The sequence below is a fragment of the Dermacentor albipictus genome, chromosome 2, assembly GCF_038994185.2.
Source record: "Dermacentor albipictus isolate Rhodes 1998 colony chromosome 2, USDA_Dalb.pri_finalv2, whole genome shotgun sequence".
Lineage (NCBI taxonomy): Eukaryota > Metazoa > Arthropoda > Arachnida > Ixodida > Ixodidae > Dermacentor > Dermacentor albipictus.
The window spans coordinates 163,685,852-163,700,561 of record NC_091822.1 but is presented as its reverse complement, the minus strand read 5'-3'; the positions used below and the strand labels follow the sequence as shown (position 1 = coordinate 163,700,561).

Sequence of the window (14,710 nt, the reverse complement as noted above, 5' to 3'; positions counted from 1 at the left end):
CGCTGCGCACGGATAATTGAGAATTTCAGTGCGTCCGGTGTTCCGGCAAACGCGGGCGGTTTGCCGGATTAGCGGGGGGCGTAAACGTTAGCGGCCAGATTGTTAGCGCCAGCTGGTGTTGCAAAGCTCAAACACATAAACACAGAGCCAATTATTACATTATTCTTAGCTGCTGGCGTATATTTTCGACAGCGGCGTAAAGTAAAAACCCCATGCAAGCGATCTTGCGCGCGACAGCGACAAGCGACGCGATGGAGATAGCTGTCGCGTTCGCTCGTCGCCTACAAGTTGTACCCCATGCGAGCGATGACATCGAGCTCCGTCTCCCCGGTGTTGCCGGTATGAGGGCAGCAATATAGGCGCCGAAACTAGTGTGACGCGTGCTTTATTAACTGAAGTTGATGTCATTTACTGTAAAAAGCAGCATAATAATATAATATAATATTTGGGGTTTTACGTGCCAAAACCACTTTCTGATTATGAGGCACGCCGTAGTGGAGGACTCCGGAAATTTTGACCACCTGGGGTTCTTTAACGTGCACCTAAATCTAAGCACACGGGTGTTTTCGCATTTCGCCCCCATCTAAATGCGGCCGCCGTGGCCGGGATTCGATCCCGCGACCTCGTGCTCAGCAGCCCAACACCATAGCCACTGAGCAACCACGGCGGGTTAAAAAGCAGCATAAAATATTTCTGAAAGTCTTGCAGTAGGTCCTTATCCTTGAATGTATAATAATTCAATCGTTTGCTCGTTCCGTGCGACAATCGGACGTACTTGAGTTATGTATATCCAGTTCCGGCTTCGCGCTATTGGCTAGTCGCTCATAGCACTTCCGGGCGACAAGCGACGAATTCTAGATATTTAGAACCGAGCGATCGCGCGACAAGACCGAGCGATCTGTTGACGGCCCGATCCGTCGCTCGAAGCCGTCGCTCGTCGCTGTCACGCACAAAATCGCGCTCATGGGAGCCTTAATCGTGTTCACAATTACGCCGCTGCCGAAAATTTGCACCAGCAGCGAAGCAGAATATAAGTAGGTCACTGCACTTTTAGCTCTGTGTTTTTCTGGTTGAGCTTTACGCCACCAAGTGGCCGAACCACTCCCACCGCTCACGCTTAAGCCACCGCCCATCCGGCAATCCGCCCAAACCACCCCCGTTTGCCGGAATAGCGGACACGCTAAAAGTCTCTATTGTCCGTGTTATTACGCCTCGTACTCTCGACAGTACTGCGAAAACGACTTACGAGATGTAGTGTAAACGCGAAACGACGGCGCGCCACTTCGTGCAGTTTCGGCACCAGCGGCGAGTCGCAGCGGCGGCCATTGTCGCCTGCGGCGCCATCCTGATCATCGTCATCGTCATGGTGTACGTGATCGTCAGCAGCAACCACAAGCGATCGCTTACTCCGCCTCAGCGAAACGCCACCGCCGTCGCCGTCGTGTGGCCTGGCCAGCTGTCTGCACTGCAGCCTCCGCGTCCGTTGTAGACCGACGCCCCGTCCGAGCCGCCTTTAAACGGGTGCGAGCGCATTGCTCGGCAACCGAAACTGTCTATTGCAATTAGTTTACTCGAGTGTATCCATCTTTTTTCCTTTTTCTGCGCATACCACGATATCGTATTGTAAACCCCATAAAACAAATGAAGAATGTATCGTCTGTTTGCAGTTCTCCATCATTTTGTTTTATACAATACTGGGGTACACTATCGGGGATGTAAGCGGCCAAGGAGGCTTTGGAGAAGCTCTGGGAGAAGCAAATTCCGCACTTGGGAGCAGGTTTGGAGCAGGAATCTCCGTTTTGGAGCAGTAAACACACGTTTTGGAGCAGCTTAGTAGATATTATTATGAGTAAAATACAGGCATACGAAGAAAAGGTGTTCCTTATTTGACTTTGCAGAACACTAATTAGGTTAAGGCAGATCAGTTCTGCGGAAGCCTGCAAGGCGAGCAAAATTCATGACAGGGAAAAATTGTCGTCCACATGACTGCAGCATGAAGCCACAAGGAAGCCCACACAGGTTTCTCAGAAACCACCGTAAAATGACATATCGGATGTGGCCAACTTATTGTGGCATAGAAGAAAAAAAACGAGGGCTTTCCGTTTTTTAGGCTTGTGTTATGCTAGTCGGGTGTTTTCTTGGTCTGTTTTTTTTTCATCGAAACAATGAACTAATATTTAATTTTAATTAACACCGATTACCTTACTTACGATTACCTTACGATTACCATTGACACCTTAGTGAACTAAGGTGTCAATGCAAACGTTGTCGAATAAGTCGTGACCTATAAAAAAAGCCCACGCCCACTCGTTCCCAGTGCCACTGTTAGACGAGGTTTGCATAGAGATTGATTCAACAATCTTTGGCCCGCAGAAGCGTCGTCGCGGTCACAGCGTTTTCTCTTCGTTCTTTTTATTTACCTCACGGGCTTTCTTTCCCGTTAAAAAGAAGTAGTCACTATTCTTAGGTTGCTTTAATGCTGTCATCGGTCATTTGTCAACGTCATCCAAAAGTTTTTCATTGACATCATTGTCGATGAGGTAAATTTATAAATTCAGTTAATTAAACGTATTCGTCCACAATGAACCAGAAACATTCACAGCGGCCACCATGAACCAACGTAGCAGACTTGGAGCATATACTCTGGCGGTGCTCCGCGTTACACAGCGACAAGGACAGCACCAGGGAGCGTTGGGACGCGGCTCTCCCTAGCTCTCCCTAGTGTTCCTGTATATGCTCCCGCAGGGAGCAGATGTTGCGCATACCTTTTCCGGCGCCACTCGCACCGCTATTCGCCGAGCGCCATCACGTGGCGCAAGAACACTAGCTCCCCCTAGCCCCAACTAGAAGAACAGACGTGGGCATTCCATCGGGCCCGCAATGCGGCCGAGAAGCTAGGCCTTCGCCCGCGTCGGGCTAGGAATCTATAGCGCGGCCTGAAGGGCCTGAATAAAGTTTTTCACACCATGCCGCACCATAAACAAAATCCATCAAGGTGCAGTGAACGCCGTTCGCGTAGTGCCTTCTGGTAATTTTGCATTCTCGGCGACCTTCAGCCAAGATAGTAGAATACAGCAGAGTACGTGCCGTGGATGCTTAGTGCATAGGTTGTTGGGCTGCTAAGCGCAAAGTCGCGCGATCGAATCCCGGCCACGGCGGTCGCATTTCGATGGGGGCGAAAGGCGAAAACACCCGTGCACCTATAATTTAGTTGCATGTTAAAGATACTCAGGTGGTCAAAGTTAACCGGGAGTCTATAGGCCTTTCGGTCCCGACGTGGGAGCGGCCCGCTTCGGGCTAGGAATCTATAGCGCGGCCTGAAGGGCCCGAATAAAGTTTTTCGTACCATGCCACACCATAAACAACATCCAACAAGGTGCAGTGAACGCCGTTCGCGTAGTGCCTTCTGGTAATTTTGCATTCTCGGCGACCTTCAGCCAAGATAGTAGAATACAGCAGAGTACCTGCCGTGGATGCTTAGTGCATAGGTTGTGGGGCTGCTAAGCGCAAGGTCGCGCGATCGAATCCCGGCCACGGCGGTCGCATTTTGATGGGGGCGAAAGGCGAAAGCACCCGTGCACCGAGATTTAGGTGCATGTTAAAGAAACCCAGGTGGTCAAAGTTAACCGGGAGTCCCCCACTACAGCGAGCCTCGTGATCGTGGTCCTGGCACGTGAAACCCCAGAATCTTAGAATGCCTCAGGATAAATGTAAAGTGACGTACTGGCCATTGCGCGTTTACCGGTATCTCGCATCACTTGAGCGAGAAAAAGCTCTAAGATATTTTGAAAACAACAAAGGGATGAAAAATGTTCACTGGCTTTCCGGTCCGCATCACTGAACAATATTTTAAGTAAGCTCCATTATTCAGGCTAATTCCCGTTTCCGTCAAAAGCGCCATAAAGCCAGCGTAAAACGGCAACCGATATTTTGTTATAAATGTTATTATAAAGCAGGTGGCAGGGGGATCAAAGCTGGAAGCAGGGCGGCCCGTGGGTCAGGTGCTCTTCTGAAGCCTCCGTTTGCCGTTTACATGTGCCCTCCTGGAGCAGTGCTTGTAAAAAATCCAATCTATCGTCGCGACGAAAAAAGCGACCCGCGACTTGTACAACACCAGTCAGAACCTTGCCCCATCAAACACAGCGATCACTAAATGGGGCGTCCGCGCCCACTGCCTCACCTCGAGAGCAGCCAGCGACGGAGCGTAAACAAACTCGACCGCACTCCGCAATGCCGGCATGTCTAGGGGACAAACGCATACACCACGCGCTAAGAAACCTCCTTCCTAGTGCCTAGGCAGAGTCATATATTCAAGGAGCAAAAGCCCCCAAATTATCTCTCTCACGCCCGCTCTTACTCGCGCCCGCGCACAAACGGCTGGCGATCCCCCAAATTAACGTCTCGTGGTGCCCATAGTTTACGTAAAACATGGCGGCAGTCCCGGCCACCCGCTTCAATGCTTTTGTAGAATTCACTGCCTTCGTATCCGATGTCTGTGTAAACAGCTTTCGCTTAGTCTCAGGCCGCTTCGACGACGGAGTATTATGGATAACCTTGTGCAGTTTTCGAGATCGCTTCTCGTTTCGAGTGCGTCGAAGCCTAACGAGGGATGGATGGCTGGATGGATAGATGTTATGAGCGCCCCCTTTGGAAAGGGGTGGCGGGCTGCGCCACCAAGCCCTTCCTATTATAATGTCTAATATCTTACCTAGGTTAAAAAAGAAAAAAGGAAAGGCAAAAAATACATGATGAATTCTCATAACAAAATTTTCTGACCACCTATTGTGAACTTATTGACCCCCTATTGTACGTCTCTGTTTTTTGTCGTTTCCCTACTTCCACCAATCTTCCAATCGTCTCGTACTAATCTCTATTGCGGACATGTTTGCTCTCCCCCTGCTCTCGCTGTACCCAAGGGCTTCGAGGAGGCCAGTGGTGCCTAAATGAACCGCTGGGCAGATATCTTCACATTCTAATAAAACATGCTCCATCGTCTCGCTAGCTTTAAGGCTAAACCCCATGCGCGCGATTTTGTGCGCGACAGCGACGAGCGACGCCTTCGAGCGACGGATCGGGCCATCGCTTGAACAGATCGCTCGATCTTGTCGCGCGATCGCTCGGTTCTGCAAATCTAGAATTCATCGCTCGTGGCCCGGAAGTGCTATGAGCGACTAGCCAATAGCGCGAAGCCGGAACTGGATGTACATAACTTAAGTACTTCCGATTGTCGCACGGAACGAGCAAACGATTGAATTTTTATACGTGCAAGGATAAGAGCCTACTGGAAGACCTTCAGAAATATTTTACGTTGCTTTTTACAGTAAAACACATCAACTTAAATTAATAAAGCACGCATCAGGCTAGTTTCGGCACCTATATTGCTGCCCTCATACCGGCAACACTGGGGAGACGTCGCTCGAAGTTGTCGCTCGCATGGGTTGTAGGCGACGAGCAAACGCGACAGCCATCTCCATCGCGTCGCTTGTCGCTGTCGCGCGCAAGATCGCTTGCATGGGGTTTATACTTTACCGCAGCAAGCACATGCTTGTTCTTCCTTCTTCTATCATCGGCGAAGCTTTCGATGGCAGCGCCACCTATCGGCGAAGTCGGGAGATAGGCGCGACGGCATATTACCTCCGAGATCAGATCTCGGAGGCTATGGTCGACAGCTTGTACTGATTTCGCCGCGGACTGCCAAACATTGAAAGCACAAATATAACGCGCTCCCGGCTTTCATTGCGCTGCCTCTCGCACTTTTCGGACGCCCACACAGAGCTTGGCGAATAGATGGAATCACTTAGGTGCACTATGTACTATGCCAAATTTAGAGCGTAATGGAATAGCGTCCCGTACGTAAGCTAGGCTATTACGCTGTACTAAAACTCGCTTTCTGCAAAGCTCATTTGCCGAACGGTAATGCTATTTCCCCTAACCTCGCTAATACGCTAACGTTAGCCTAAAGCTGTCTATCGCCGAAAGCGATCGCCCGAGAATACGTCCCCTGTTTCCACGAAAGCTGTCGCAAGCAAAGGGCCGCCGCGGTAAAAGGCGAAAGCATGGATTCCTAGAGTAACTCGTCGATTATGCGCCAAACATTATGTAACAATTAAGCTTCTTTATTACTTTGCGTGGCGTGCTTTAACCAACAATTAAGCGTGCTTAGGTCGTTAATAGCATGTCATTACAAATTCTTGCCGCACTGCGGGAAAGCTGGATTAGGGCTAGCCTTGAATGTCAGTCGAGCAAGCAGTTACCCCTCAAAGTACGTCACATTAGCAGCGTAGCATAGCCTAGCCCACGTTCGCATATGTGCAGGCAGCTCGGGCACAGCTTCGCTAATTGCAGTGCGGATGTCGTAAACGCGCCTAAACCTACGTACACCCGTGATCAAAAGCACAAGGGCCGGGGATTGCGCGATAAAACTAATTATCTCCTCTGCCCTGTGAATGCAACTTGAAATGAAAGACTGCAATTCAAACTTGAAATCACGAATGTTTCTAGTGCAATCGTCAGTTTCCGTTTATGCGCGTTAATTACGAAGAAATCCCGTTTTTTTTTTTTTTTTCGGCGACCCTGTGGTCCGTACACTTTTGCTCACGGGTGTACGCGTTAACTTCCGCGCGCGAAATAAAATGCACAGAGATGGCAAATTCGCGCTGGCGAATTGGGCGTATATATGCTTTATCCGTAGGAACAGGAGACAAGCGGTGTGATCCGGCGTCCGACTTGTCCCAAAAATCACCCGAACGATTTCCAAGATATATTCCGACAAAAATGCTACCTCGTATCGAACGCCGTACGAACGACCAACTCCTCGGACATCGTCGTACGATCGCCGCGGAGCGATCGGACGGCGACGGCCAACAGCGCAGGTTACGAGGGTCTGCATAGCCGACGGCGCCGTAGGCGCGCCTCGCCGGTTCCATCACCCAGCCGAGGCGATCCCTCCCGTCGCCGCTCACGGCGACATAGAAATCGGCTACAGGTTGTTTTTATGCGAAGCATACTTGCCGCACAACCACGCTCTTCCTTGCTGCGCCGCGTGCGGCCGCGTAGCTACCATGTGACGTCATAACGGCTGCAAAGCGGACGCTTAAGCTTCGCCTTCAAGAGTGGAACGCGACAGCGTTCCCGTCGACCCGCCGAGGGGTGTAAGACAATGGGCTACGGCGCAGCGACTACGCGCCCCGCATCGGACGCGGTGAGCGTCGAGCAGCGCAGCGTTCGGCGCGACAACGAAATGTGCGTCTGAGCAAGCGACGCACGCCTGAGCCTTAGAAACAGCTCGTTTCTAAAGCAACACCGCGTTCCGTAGAGGCGCTTTTGTACCGCTTTGAAGCATCGAACTCGTGGCTCAGTGGTAACGTCTCCGGTAACACCGGAGACGTTACCGGAGACGGTAACGTCTGCGGTGTCCGCAGAAGTAACGTCTCCGGTGCCGCAGAAAAGCCGGTAACACCAGCTTTTCTGCGACACGAGCTCCTTAACGCTGTCGCGTTAAAATAAAGGCTAGTTGCTTCGCATCCTGGGCTTAACCTTAGCTAAGCCACAGCCATTTTTTGACATGAAATTGTACTTAACAGACCAAAATTCCGTAAAGCAGCGCCCAGGGGACGTATTCTGAAACGTTCGCCGCGGCGAACTTTTCGCACTGGCCACGCCTCCGCCGTAGCGGCGCGCGCTGAATGGCTGCTTTGACAAAACCGAAAATTCAGGTGGCGCAAGTGAATTTCCGGTTTTGTCAAAGCAGCCATTCAGCGCGCGCCGCAACGGCGGAGGCGTGGCCAGTGCGAAAAGTTCGCCGCGGCGAACGTTTCAGAATACGTCCCCTGGTACTAATAAACCACTGGCGTGGTCGCGAACGACGATCCGACGGCATTTCGTCTCGCAGACAGAAAGCGACCGCCTCGGCGAGGCGGCTCGGCTGGCTTGCAATACGTTTTGTTAGCTGTTCGCACCGAAGACACCGAGAAAAACCATTTAAGTCCACGATAATCGGGCTGTCAAAAATAAGCGCTCTACGCGGCGGCGCTGTGGGGCCTAGAATATATCGGCCACACAGAAAAAAAAAAAAAATGCGGGGTTTTTGAAATCACGATCTAGTTGGTAGAGGACTGGCCGTAGTGGGGAACTCCATAAATTTGGACCACCTGGGGCTCTTTAGCGTGCGCCTAAATCTAAGTACACGGGTTTTTTCGCATTTCAAACCCACCTTGTTTGAATGCAAACATATGACGTATATAGCTACGCCATGTTTGCATGAGGTATACCTGCTGTTATACACCTGCAGTGTTTATGTCCTGCAGTGGACACAGAATAGGATGATGATGACGATGAGACCTACACCAGAGCAGTGTCTCTGGAAGAGGTAGAAAGAAAGATGGATGGATGGAAACAACTTTATTCTGAATCCGGCAAATTTGACGACCCGGGCTCAGGTCTCCCATGAGCGGACTTCGAGGCCTTGCCTCGTCGCCGCCTCTCGGACTTACAGCCCACTCTTGTGTCTTGAGGTTGGAGCTGCGCAGAGCGGCGGCCCACTTCGACGCAAGAGACTCCGGAGCTACTGCCATTGTACCTGATGTAACCCGACACTCCCACAACATGTGTGACAGCGTCGCTCTAGTTGCCTGACATAATTTGCAAAGAGCAGTCGGGTATTGCGCGGGGAAAATGTGCTGCAATCGCACCGGACTGGGGAAGGTTTGTGTTTGCAATTGTCGCCAGATGACTGCCTGGCGACGTTTCAGCATGGGGTGAGGTGGGGGCAGCAACCGCCTGCCTAGCTGGTAGTGCTTGGTGATGTCATTGTACCTGACCAGGCGTTCTCGCGTGTTTTGAGCCAGCAGTTCTGAACTCGAAGAGGCGGTCTCCGATTCTGCGCGGCGGGTCAGTTCTCGCGCAGAGCGGTGTGCTACCTCGTTCAGGTTAATGAGGCCCTCATCGGTGGGGGTGGCGACGTGCGCTGGAAACCATATGATGGCGGTGTTATGTAAGTGCTGTCGACCAGCTTTCCTTAGAATCTGGAGAGCTTCGGAGGAAATGCGCCCCCCGCGTAGTTGCGAACTGCGGATTGTGAGTCGCTAAAAACTACCTCGCAGAGGGGGTCGGTAAGCGCAAGCGCAATTGCTACCTCTTCTGCTGTTTCGGGGTATTCTGTTGCGACAGGTAGAAAGAAAGTAATCATAAACAGATCCCACGCACTGTGGGAATCATTGTTATGCGAAGCATTTTGCAGGTAGCTGACAGTAGGTAGCCAGGGTTTCGCAAAACGTTTCCAGGCATTTAACCCGAGAGCGTAAACAGCCCCGTGTCGCACAAAATCCCGTATCGGCATCTTGCGTCGAACGTCGTTAAGCGAAAAATCACTCCGAACCACAACTACGCAGGCCCTGCGCGTGGCTCAAAGGCGTTACTGAACAAAGTTAATTCCTCAAAGTAGGATGCCTCAGAAAAATCGTAACGTAAAGCCTAAACACAATCTACAGACATGAAAGTGTCGGCCTGTAATTTGAACGTACCAGAAAACGTAATTCTGTTTTGCAGAAATTAAAACATAAACCCCTTTTTTCAGCGTTTCTGCTGCGCTCAGGTCCTTGTAACACCACCCAGGCGGCGCTCGCCTCTGCACATCCGGGGCACACGTAAGAGGCCGCGTTTCTACCAGGAAGCTCGCCCGCTCGCCTTCGTGCATAGCGTTCGCCGCCAGCGTTTCCCGGCAAACATTACGGTTACATAAGCTGCAGTTGCGGGGAAGCGTGAGAAGCAGTCAGGGATGTTTGAATGCTATCGCATTCCATTCTTCAAGGCGAAGCTTAAAGGGACCTTGAAACGATTTAGTACAAACGTACCGAGACGTCATAGTAGGTCCTTCTGATCATTAATTGACACATCTAATGGCGTTTTTCACTGGTCGATCTGGATCGGCCGCCGAAATCCTCGAGCGACCGCTCGGCTTTCACAAATCCGAATCGGCCAGCGGAGCGCAAAAACGCTCCTCGGGGGATCACACAGGAAGTCTGCGTACACGTCGCACAAACCGGTTCCGGAAACCATACACGACTTCCGCTCTGTATACGTTTCCACGGCAACCAAACTGCGGTAGTCGCAGAGTCCGTCATTTTCATGTCGCGCCAGCAAGGATTGTGCATGGACAACGTGCAAAAAAGGCTTCGTACAGCACCTGCGTCACCTCGTAATCGCTGTCGTCCGAGCTCTCATCGCTAAACGCGAGCTCTGCAGCAGCACCAAGGAGGATACATATGTATCCTCCTTGAGCAGCACCGAACGCAGCCATTTTGTGAATCAACACAATGTTGTGCCAGGTACTGGTTGCGCGTACCAACCGAGTACCGATTTCGCTTGAAGACGAAGTGACGCGAGCTATTTCCGCCAGAATCCGCGCCTCGGCGGCGGAGCAAGTGAGAGCATGGCGGCTAGAGGGGCCCCTCTAGCCACCATATCGAGAGCGATCCGGCGCGGAGCGAGTTGATCTGGAGCGCGAACCCGCTCCAGATCGACCAGTGAAACTCTAATTCGTTGCCGCGGAGCAAAAAATCCTGCTCTGAATCGACCAGCGGAAAACGCCATAAAAGTGATCCGCGTAAAGCGTGTAATTTATTATGAGGTTTTAAAAATGTACATCGCTGCCGATCGCAGCACATCGCTTGGCTGAATTTACCTACCCTACCTTTTGACGTCATTTAACCCAATGACGTTAGTAGGGCGAGCCATCCGATTGGCTGTCCAGGGCGCGTCAACAATTATTTTTCCCACTTTTTGGTGAACAACTGTTGTTCATAATAGTCGGAAATGTTAATGAATTATTACTATAAAAAGAAAGTAACAGAAAGAGAATGCACAAGAACAATTTCTCACTACATTTAAGGACTTCCGGCACAAAGCAAGCGTCGCCTGCTTGTTTTACAATGTGCTTCATTTTGAAGAGAGCTCCGCGGCTAGAATCGGTCTGTCTTTTCGCAAGCACCATGACTCGAATTTGTTGCGTTGTGGGCTGCAAAAGTAGCGACTGGCAATATGTCAAGCTGCGACATCATGTCCCTCTGCAAGGCAGCAGACGAGCGGACTAGTTACAGTGCATCGGCTCCAGGATTTGGGCATTTGCGGCCGCCACTTTACACCGGAGCATTACTACCGCAATAGCGATTCGCGAGTCCGGAATTTGGGTAAACGCAGCGCAATTAAAGGGACAGGTCCTGGCCGTTCGACCGTGCCTTTTCAAGGGATGAGCAGAAGCGCAAATGTGAGTAGTCTGCATGGTGCAGCCACCTGGTGGTACAGAGCTCAACCACACACAGTAGCAGTAAAAGAATGTATTCTTCTTTTGCTGCTGGTGTAAATTTTTCGCAAGAGGGTAATCATGAACACATTGTTTTAGTAAATGCGCAAATGAAAAATGAAATGCAAATTTTCAAACTTGGTTAGAGCAATATTAGAGCTTTGTTTGGCTTGTTAAGCTCTGCGCCAACAGGTGGCTGGACGGTGCAGACCGACCAGGCCGCTCACGCATTGAGTTTCATACAATAATTATTGTAGCAAACTATGCTAAACATACTCATAAAAGGCAAACCAACAAGGGAAGACAGGTGCGTCCAAATCCCATGGATACCAGCCCACACCACCGACACAACGGGAGAGGACAACCATAACGCGGCGGCACACAATGTAGCTCTAGGACCGACTTTCCGAGCTGCGATGAACGTAGACCCTTCGACAGAGACCTCTGAAGTATGGGAATAGGAAGACAGATTGACCAGATTCAACGACATCACCAACCATTGCAAGATGCAATGATGCATTTATCCACCACCCCATCCACAGTTCACTAGATCACAAGCTGTCCAGTGGCGACAACTACAAACGAAATCCTACAAGAGCCCTATTCTAATGCACGCTATTTATCCAGAAATATACACAACAGATGCAAAGTGTGTGGCACCAGAGCCACGCTACAACACATGCTATGGGAATGCCAGGAACTATTACAGGACAACGCCAGCGTGGCCTCCATCAACAGCCTCCGCGCGTGATGGCAGGTCGTGCTGCTCAGCTTAAACCTAGAACAACTCTGGGCAGTCCAGCGGGCCAAGGAAGCCACCGAGAGGCAAGAGCTCTTGGTCGTAACCTCGGCGGGTGCCCCAGCCCGCTAACTTGCCGGACGCGAATCATTCCGATTCGCAATTAAGTTTTCTCACTGCGCTGACGTACCAAGGTAAATACACCTCGCAGCGAAGCTTCCATAGGAGCTCATACGTTCAAAACATGGCAGTTCATGGGGCTTAGCGCCATTCATACGTGGAGGGAACACTTCGTCGGAAGAAAAAATAATGTGCTGCCATATCCGGTAAAAACACAAGTGACGTCGCTTTGTTTTCGAAGGCGCAAAATTTGTTTTGTTGGCCTGCCTTTAGAGCTATATATTCAAATGCCCCGCCACTCGATAGGCGTTTCGAGCTTTCAGCTCGGAAAGCGATGCAGGAAAAGGCCAGCCATAGTTGTCGAAACCGCACCCCTGCACAGAACATACTTTCTTTGGAGGCCGACGAAAGCTTTAGGTGTAAAGAGCTGGTCCTATCGTCGGACACCAAGCCCATCGGCCAGCACAGTCCTACGAAAACAACTAAACAATTATCTGTCGGTCTTAACTCGCTACTTTTGACTGAACAAGTTAAGAAGCGATGAAGCTACCCGCATCACCAAATTCAGATAAACGTCGACAAGCAAAGAAGCACGACGTTGAGGGCGGCGTATTTCAACAGGTGACCTTACGAGCGCGCCTTTCTTGCAAATTTCAAGTGATGCATTGCATTGCAAGGCCCTTTAACAATGGGTGCGGAAATGTATTTATAATAAAATTAAGTAAACTTGAAATTTCTAAACTCGTCACGAATATATAAAATAGACCAGAAATATCTTCGTTGAACGAATCCGTGTCTCGCTTGAATTAAAAATGCTTTTTTCTTTCCCAATGTTTATTCCCTCCAAAAATAGTCCTGCTTCAATCGCTGCTCCCATAACCAAGCTTGCTGATGTCGGTGACAATTTGTACTGAACCACTTTTCGCCCAAAGCTTCGCAACCTATTTGGATCGACCTTGCACGTACGACCACGCTAAGGTTCCTTCATCAGCTTGAGTTTATGCCTCCAGCCATCCGCCAAAACGCACAGCTTGCCTGCGGTTACCGGAATACCATACACGATAGGCATTGCGACAGAATGCTAGCAACTCACACTGCTTCGATAGCTCTCGCTTGGGGTCGACTGCCAAGCAGCTGGCGGAGAGCTTGGAGAGGCTTCACGTTTTAGCTTCTCACGCTCTCTCCCAGAGAACCGGAAGTCGACGACACGACATGCATTCATGACGCAGAACCAGTGAAGGCGGAGCTTAGCACTGATCACACAGTGAACGAGTTGAGGAGAAAATCCAAGACTATGGAGGAGGGTAACTTGTAATTGTTCGTAGTTCTCTTAACGAGACGCTCCACACAAATTGTGGTGCATAAGATCAACTTTAGCTGTACCCTAAGCGTCTACAAACTTTGGCCGAACCGTTTCAGGGGCCCTTTAAGCATCCTCCAAATTTTTCAGAAACACGAGCAGCTGTCTGACGGAGACATGATTTACATTCCGACCATGCGACGAAATCCCGATTGTTGGTTTCCACTCAGGTGCTGGACCGGTGTGAGGAACACACATGGATTCTGACGTTACCTGCGACTAAGTAGCACACAGTTGTATGCACGTGTCGATGCTCCAGTATTGCGGTAGTGACGCCGAGTTCTAGCGTGTCCGGTATTCCGGTAAATGCCAGCAGACTGGGCGTTTTACTGGAATACCGCACATGCTAAAGCTCTCTTAAATGACAGAGAACACAGCACCTCAGAGATCGGACAATGGCATGCACGGTTCCCCCATCATACAATCCTGGGGTCACATAGGAACGGCGCTTATTAAAGCGACACGGAAATCAAGGGCACCTTTTCGCGCATTGTCGCTTTGACTTGCGCACTTTTCTTCTGCGACCACGAGTTCCAAGCTTAGCGGAATGATTTGCGATGAATCCGGTACGCATCATTCGGCCAGAGCATGGTGGCACAGCTTCGAGCACAGCAGACACAGAAAGGAGGGGGGGAAACCGCGAAGTCGGCGGTATCAGCATTTCATAGCACATTAAGCCCACAAAGCCCAAACGCCATTCCCCATCAAGGGAACCCAGAATTTGTCTGCCTTTATTCCTGGCCACGGACAGTACACCTTCGTAGAACAGAAACAATGAAATGTCACTTCAGGAAATCACAACAAATATTTATTTAGCAATTTGTTTTCAGAACTATCCGCAACTGAGAACTCGCTATCGAAAATATCATTATAGACTGCGTTGATTTTGCCTAACTCAAGCCAGAACTTCAAGTCTTCAAACTCAACGAGCAAGAATTATATGTTGGGCTTTGTGGGGGTTAAACAAATTCCCAGATTCCCATGCGAGCCTTTGACACCTCAAAATGTCGTGCCATTGGCACATTATCGCTAAAACGTCCACTGCACTACTTCTGGAAAGCTTTTACAGTGCTACGTCGCTTCCAAGAAACCTCTGCACAATCCTACAAGTCTCTTCGCAAATCTGAAGTAGCATGCGCCTTGCATGCTACTTCAGAACGTACAGCAGCAGAAGCTGCTGTTTGGATATGCT

General features: G+C 50.3%; 1 protein-coding gene across 3 annotated transcripts in view; it reads left to right on the top strand.

Moving 5' to 3' along the window:
• The window catches only part of LOC139056250 (carbonic anhydrase 2-like), a 42,004-nt gene that overhangs the window by 24,206 nt on the left and 3,088 nt on the right, over positions 1–14,710 (top strand). The window contains exon 9 of one of the 3 annotated variants that reach the window (XR_011512242.1): positions 1,292–1,428. The exons of 1 other annotated variant lie outside the window; for it this stretch is intronic. Coding sequence is in view for 1 of the 2 variants with exons in the window: in XM_070534324.1 (XP_070390425.1) it covers positions 1,292–1,489 (198 nt within the window). In the remaining variant the exon portion in view is untranslated. Of the gene's footprint in view, positions 1–1,291; positions 1,654–14,710 lie in introns of those variants that run through there. One more of the 3 variants, XM_070534324.1, reaches the window with a different exon arrangement.